Below are 7,990 nucleotides of genomic sequence, written 5' to 3'. Positions count from 1 at the left end.
AGATTTGTGATGGTCGGCCTGGTGGAGTGGCCCAAGGATCCTAGGTCTATAGGAGTGGTCCGAGGGCCACCAAAAACCATCACTTCGGTTTTGTCATCATTTAATTTTAAAAAGTTGCATGACATCCAGGATTTAAAGGTCCCATTTCATGGCTATTTCCACTGATCATAATTCCATTGTTGAGGTCTAGAAATAGATTTATATTGTGCAATTTTCCAAAATCACTTTGGTCTCTCATACAGCATCTCTGTAAACTACGTGTATTCACTGAATTTCACTCTCTGCCTTTAACGGCTCATTGTGGCTCCAATAGCTCCAGCCCCCACCCTCCCTGTGAGCACAGTGTGCTCTGATTGGTCGGGACGTTGTGCATCGCGTTGAGCTCCGTGGAGGTGTGGTTTCCTTGTTTAACGATACACAGAGAAACTCACCCTGAGCACGCAAAAATTCACAGCCGAAGTAANCCTGTGAGCACAGTGTGCTCTGATTGGTCGGGACGTTGTGAATCGCGCTGTGGCTGTGTTTCGCTGTCGCTAAACAAGGAAACCACACCTCCACGGAGCTCAGCGCGATTCACAACGTCCCGACCAATCAGAGCACACTGTGCTCACAGGGAGGGTGGGGGCTGGAGTATTGGAGCTACAACGAGCCGTTAAAGGCAGAGTGAAATTCAGTGAATACACGTAGTTTACAGAGATGCTGCATGAGAAACCAAAGTGATTTTGGAAAATTGCACAATATAAATCTATTCTAGTAGACCTCAACAATGGAATTATGATCAGTGGAAATGGCCATGAAATGGGACCTTTAAAGGATGTCCTAATTCAGACCATATATTTATAGAACAACATGCTTTCTCTTTGTTCAATTTTGTAGGTGTCCTGGTACTAATACAATGTCTCGTGCTTCAGTTGTTTCAGGTGACTGACCCAGTCAAGGGACTTAGACATGTCAGCAAACATTACCCTGTTCATTGTGGGATGTCTTGCCTCAGTGACTGGAAGGCCAGCACGAAGTGCATTTAAAAAGGTGCAGCACCCAATGTAAAATGAATGTAAAATTGCACCCACTGCAGAATCCAAAAGCACTACATACCCACACTCTCAGCAAAACAAATGAACAGTAGTTCATATAGTATAACCCAGTTATACTATATGTTTATTATCATTATTAATGATGTGCATTAAACCCAGGCAGGGTTAAGGCCTCCTTAAGTTAGATAATGTATAAATCACTGCTGGTTTTGGCCTCTAGGGTGGAGGAATTTGTTGGAAAAAACGAGGCATTATATTTTAAATACTATGGTCAAAAGTGAATTAAGTGAAAGAAACAAATTGACCTATATATATTATTTGCAAATGTATGAGTATGTTTTTGTATATTAAACGCTTCAAGATATCCATTAAATACATAGGGAATGGGATTCAGTGTTTTTGTGCCTCCGTTTATTCACAACAGCCCTACTCTGTAAGACCAATTTTACAAATGAACTAGGCTGGGTTTCCCCAAAGCAATGCAGCAATACGATATGTGCTAAATTGCAATTGAAGAAGCTAATATGATCTTACTGTTATTGCTTTTCAATAGCCTCATCAACCAAGGAGAAATGCACTTGAGAGTGGAACATAATAAGACAAAAGGCACTTGTGGTCTGCTTTCAGTCAATAATACAGACATAATAACAAACTCTGTCTTATGAATCACATCTGAGTGACAAGGGTAATGGGGCTAGTGCATACAATCGCAAACATACATCACAATACGTCTAGAGTGTTCTTCTATTGGATTTTTCAAAGACTACCACTACATGTATAATGATGTGGAGCAGGAAATTAAAAAAAACACAAACCCTAAGGGCAGAGGAATTTACCCTCTAATATGTACCTCTAAGAGCTAATAGTTTTATTTCCTCACCAAGATTGTCTTGGTCAGTATGTGCACTTTAAGACAACCTTTCTCCACAAGCTAACACCTGTTGTGCCTGACAAAGGGCATGACAGTGCAAGAACACCCTTTGATAGAAAAACAGTGAATTCAGGGAGGGGAACTGAGTGCATGTTACTTCTTGTCCATTGTCATGTTTCATTTGACTGTTTGGTTTTTGTATTTCTTAGCATTAGAAGAGTTTAGAGCAAATCATTCAATAAGCTGCAATGACTCATTTTAGCTTTGACTTTACCCAGGAGTCTTTCCTCCCACAGGCCAAAGGGCCTTGCAAACAATAAGGTTATTAAAAGTACTGCTCAACCTGAAGATAACATGAGATTGACCTTTTGTTCCATTCTTAATTCGCAATATTTTTAAATTCTGTAATCTTACTCTTGAATTGTTATCCCATTAGCTAAATGAAACATGTATTGTTTAGTCCTGAACACTTAAGCTCATTGAGGTAGGTTGTTGTGATAATACTGTGGCTTTTATTATGTAATTAACCTAATTATCACATCAGTTAGGTGTGATGTATTATGTATACAGTGTTTCAAAAACTATATAAAAATGCTATTGCAAAACACTATGTGTGCACTATCCCAAAAATGATGTGCATTCCTATCTACTTCAATGTAATGTTTCGCAGTGCATGCAGGCAATAGTCTCACCTTCATAAAGTATCTTGAAGCCGCTGTTTGATCGACTGTTGTCGGTGGTGAAAAGCAGATACAGAAAGCTACTGCTACTAAACAGGAACTGAGGGACCTGGGTTCCATTGAATGAGCCAATCAGAGGAGACAGCAGGTTAGGACCGTCATGCACTTCCAGGAAGTCATAACTGAGCTCAGTTTGAAACCTTAAAAGTAAAAATAGCAGAGAGAAATAATTGAAGAGTTATTTGTATTCGCAACAATGCTTTTGCTTTGACAGTTTAAAACCATTAGGTTGGTTAGAGACAAAAAGATTTTAATCTCGAGGAAATAAATGAGAAGAAATAGTCTACGCAAAAAGTGTTATTATTGCAATAGTATTACATTAATGACTTTTTGAGAAATCTGACATGATATGGATTGTCACCTTAAAGAGCAACTTGCAGGTTAGAGACACAAGTGAATAAATGTGTAGGAAAATAATGAATACACTAGATTTTCCAAAAAATATACAGAAATATACACTACAGTGACATCTGGCGTCGTTTTAGTAAGACATTTTCACTTCTGAATAAAAAAGCCTCGTGACCTCCCGTGTGTGACGTAACATGGGGGAGAGCGGCCGGTCTAACGTATGAATAAACATGGATCACAATGCTAGTTTTGACACAGAAGAGGTTGAAAATATATATTCGAATGCGTATGATTATAATTATGAGTCTGCTAGGCGTCCAAGAGACCAGGAGCAGCCAAGGATTAGAAGAAATAACGGATGAGAAATGGAGCTGTGGTGTGAGGAGAACATGTGGAGAACAGGGCAGCTGTCTTGGTGAGTGACCGGGGTTAGCTACACAGTGGCGGAGCTGGGGGTGGCCAGCCCAAACACCCTCACCACGGGGCCCAAACAATTTTAGAACATTAAGAAAAAAATGTTTAAGTAACCTTTCATCATTCACCAAGAATTAACATTAATAGGACGTTATATGGATAATGTACTCACTAAACTTACAATTCATTTAACTTATTTTTTTCCAAAAGTTAATTATCCAAAGCCTCTGTACACCCCCTTCTATTTACATGTAATGGTTTGGTCCTGCCTCCAAACGCGGCGCAGCACCGCCGGCACTTTCTAGCAGAGAGTGAGAGCATGTTAGGAGCAGGGATGCTAGTACTTACGTGTGAACCATGTCTCAACGACTCACAAATTCAGGCTTACAAAAGAGAAAAGAAGGGAGAGAAAGAAAAGAGAGAGGGACTAAAGGGCGACAGTATGTCACCCAGTTTTTCAAAGAAAAGGTGGGTGTGGTCTATGAGTGGTGGAAATGTGTGTGTAGCTAAGCGTAGTCCATTGTAAATAATAATTGTTATGTTTTTTTTTTACTAAGCTGACATTAAGTACTGTTAATATCTATACAGGTTTTTAATTTCACTGCTCTTTTAGCTGTCATTTAGTAAATGCAGGTACATTTTTAGCAGCTATTCAAACTAAATCAGTTGTCCTGGTGCCAGGACCAACAGATCCTCATCTCTAGACTTAGCAGCCCTGTCCCCCCATAAGTGTTATATTTTCACAGCTCAGTGTCAGTAAATATTGTGCGGTTAGTATTGGACTACAAGATAGATGCAAGCCTGTACAGCTAGAGTTATTTAAAGCATAAATTAGTGGGTTGGGTTCTGGAGGTGTGGTTACAGCAAGTGTGCTTGGTTAGCGTGGCCTGGGGCTGGTGGTGGGGCCCAATGTGATATCTTTTCATGGGGCCCAAAATCCCTGGCGTGTATGGCCAGAGGGCAGGACCTATAACACATTTACTACCCAATAGCATTGTGAGGCTGAACAAAAGGACCTTTTAACTGTGTAAATGTAGTCTTTTAAAAAAACAAAACATTTACTGACTTTTTTAGGATAGCTTAAAGTAATGTTGTAAAATTACAACCGGGGGCCTTACAGGGTTAAGGGCTATTGTTTATTGTTATTTACTTTAAGATGTTTATTCTTAACCTATCATTTAATTTAAAAACTCTTATTTAAGGCGAGACACCCCAGGTGAATAGGGTAATTTTTTTAACTTAAAGGTATCAGCTAGAAATATTTTCCAGTTAATTACTTACAATAAGGCAATTGTCTTTTGTATTACAAGTTTTCTGAAATAGCATGTTTAAATATGCAAATTAGCCATTATCTCATCAAATATGTGCATATTTTANAAGCCTCCTGTTCTCTGGATGACAGCTTTCGTTTTTTGGTTTAAGACCCTTTTGTGCTTTCACGATTGGTTGCTGATACAAAGGAAATGACCATATTTGGATCCGATGAGATTGTGCAGGAGAGACACAGCTTTCTAACGATATCTCTGTTGACATGGTGCACACAGCGGTCGCGGTACTTTATGTTACGTTAGAAAGCTAACTTTTGGTGAATTTAGGAGAAATCTACTGACGCAAATAGACAAATTATAGTCAAATAAACACTTAAATGTGTATTTTGTACGTTTTCCTTCCAAAAGCCTGAAAGAAAACATGTTATAGAATCAAAATAGCACAAAATCTCAAAATTGACCAGTGCTTGAAAAACGATGTTTTTGCCTGCCGTGTCTCGCCTTAAATGATGTGTGTGTGTCTCTGTATTCCTGATGATACACTGAGAGAATGAGCTCATAGTGCTGCTGATCATTATATGCTAAACAGTCTGTATATTGCATTACATTTGTATAATGTAAGCTTCGTCGATACTTTGCCTGCGGGAATACGAAAAAAATAGTTAGATATACTGAATATTATTTGATCTATTCCACCACTTAATCCCAAATAATGTAGAGGTGTGTTGTAGGTGCCTTAAATAACCCCTTATTTTATAGTGAGATGTATTTTTATGGTCATATAATAGTGATTTCAATGCCACCCCCAAATGATCACTGCTTCGATCCTGGCCACCCCACTGAAAATGTCCTGGCTCCGCCACTGCTTAAGAACCTTTCTTAACTGACTAATAGTAGCCCCGTCATGACGTCAGTGTTTACGTAGCTGCTTTTCTCAGCAATGCCAGCGTGAGTATCACAATAAAATCACAATAAAACAGGTGAGTGGTGCAGTGATAATGTATTTCCAAGCCGACCTGAGAGTTAGCATCGCAAGGGCTCCCTTGACAAAAAGCAATGGGATTTCGCCACTGGATTCTGGCATATTTTAGAAAATAAACTCTCTAGCCAAGTCATGTTTATGATACTTAACACGTTTTGTTCAGCAGGAGAATCTCCACAGCATTTCTGGCAACATAGTGACGTAAATAAAGTTTCTCTGTTATTACATGGATGATGTTAGCATAGCCACCGAAGCCAGTCTGACGACACTATTAAGAACCCAGAAACGTAATAATACTTGTATTAAAAATGCATTACACATTATATGAAATGACATTAACCGGGTTTACGTATGCCATATTAATTATTCACTGTAATTGTTTTGAATGATGAACAGGTTGCTATTATCGCAACATTATTGTCTGATGTAAAGAGAGTGTTCTCCATGTATCCAGGGTGAATGTCTAGATGTTTTTATCACATTAGAACAGAGCTGTATTCAAGCTGTCATGGTTATTACACATTTGCAGTTCTTCTTACCTTACCATCAATTGGAAGGAACCTTATTTGACAGCTGTTTCTTAAAGTTACTTAATCTAAAAAATGCTAATGTACCTCTTGTTGTACTGATGGAATTAGTTATTTGTAAATAAACGTTATTCTACATTTTTGGTAAAGGATTCCACCTAAATGTGCCAGTGTGTTTTTGGAGATCTGGACATTTTTTGGGAATCACCATTCAAGCTAGTGAAGTAAATGTATTTGTTTCAAAAGCAGTTAATGAACAGTCGATGACAAAAGTACCTTTTTCAAGACTACAATTCCCTCTTGACTTTGGCCACTAGAGATGATGTCAAACATGTTGCCCTCTTCTCCTGGAACAATGGTATAATCCACCTCTGCATTGGCACCAGCATCCGGGTCATAGGCTCGAATCCCTCCGACTGACGAGCCCATGGACGCAGACTCTGGCACCCGCAGGTGGAAAATACCTGTGGTCATGGAAGAAGAGAGGGGAAAAGGTCAAAAATAAATTAAGGGTTGTTCAAGAAAGAACATCAAGCATAATCTAATCAGTCACAACAATCAAAGACCCTTTCATCCATCCAACAATCACCCATCAGCCTCATTGTGGAGACGGTCTTACTCTTAGCGAAGCGAGGTGGGTTGTCGTTGACGTCTCCAAGGGTAACGTTGATAGTGGTGGTGGAGGCCAGCCCCCCCAGCAGACCTCCCATGTCCTTGGCCTGGAGGAGAACCTGGTACTCCCCTTTTATCTCCCGGTCCATGTTGGCCAGAGCAGTCCTGATCACTCCTGGAGGAAGAGGAGAGGTTTGAAACGGGTATTCCTTATGATAATGGACCTCCCATATAGAAGGACAGACATATACTGTGGATTCTGACTGTCGGAGCCATATGTTAAAATGTATAGTCTGATATTTTTGAATATTATTATCCTTTGTTGTTAGTGCTATTATATCATTTATTGGAACCAGCCGTGTGAAATTAACGGCATAGACGCATCAGACGAACCGCAGCTCGTGATTACGAGACGTTATCAGCCGACGGCAGCCGTGCCTGGGTGGATTGGGGGTAGAAGGAGGAAAGAAGCACCGAGCAACATAGCTTTTTGACCTGAGAGAATATGTGTTGTATTTGAACCTTTTTTTGGAAGTAAAAAAGCAAACAACAACAAAACAAAATTTGTCCGAGTCAAGCTTTGCTATCTTGCCGAATTTATGATTACTGGGAACACATTTGTCAAAAACAAGAGCTCTGAGAAGCCGAACAAAACCAGTGATGGCGTCGCCATGAAAGGTGAAGATAAAGCACCTGCTCATATCCACCACGGATGGACAATTAACATACCGACGAACAAAGACGTGAATGGCCTGTTGTTAATGTAAATGTTAAATTGGATGGAAATCGCTACTCCCGACAGAAAGAAGGCATGCTAATGGATCAGCTGATTCCAACTCCAGCTGAAAAGACCAGATGCAACGAAGACATTTCTATAACCACGAAGCCTTTAATGTGAAATCATTAGTTGAGTTAAGCACTAGTAAGTTTAATTGAAAGAGCCTGGAAGAACTAACCGAAAGGAGCTCACAAGAGGGGCCAAAAGTCCACGGAAAAGGCCAAAGAGAGGCTGCCACAGGCCAAATGGATTAAGCGAGAGCGAAGGCGTGGGACAGCTCACCAAGAAGGTTAATGAGCTGGAACGCTTAAGAAAAATGATTGAAACATAACAAAACAAACATTGAACAGATTTGTAAGCATAACTTGAAGAAATGATTAAAGGAGTACCGCGAAAGGACAAAAGACGACCGTGAA

The 7,990-nt window shown here is 39.8% G+C and overlaps 1 protein-coding gene across 1 annotated transcript in view; it reads right to left on the bottom strand.

Annotated features, from left to right (window-relative positions):
- Positions 1-7,990, bottom strand: part of LOC104957131 (CUB and sushi domain-containing protein 3-like) — a 196,504-nt gene that overhangs the window by 179,143 nt on the left and 9,371 nt on the right. Inside the window, 1 exon segment of the mRNA XM_010784744.1 lies at positions 2,598-2,785. Within this exon segment, the coding sequence (XP_010783046.1) occupies positions 2,598-2,785 (188 nt within the window).

This window comes from Notothenia coriiceps, unplaced genomic scaffold (genome assembly GCF_000735185.1).
Source record: "Notothenia coriiceps isolate Sejong01 unplaced genomic scaffold, NC01 NC01_scaffold00026424, whole genome shotgun sequence".
NCBI lineage: Eukaryota > Metazoa > Chordata > Actinopteri > Perciformes > Nototheniidae > Notothenia > Notothenia coriiceps.
This window is presented reverse-complemented; position numbering and strand designations above follow the sequence as displayed.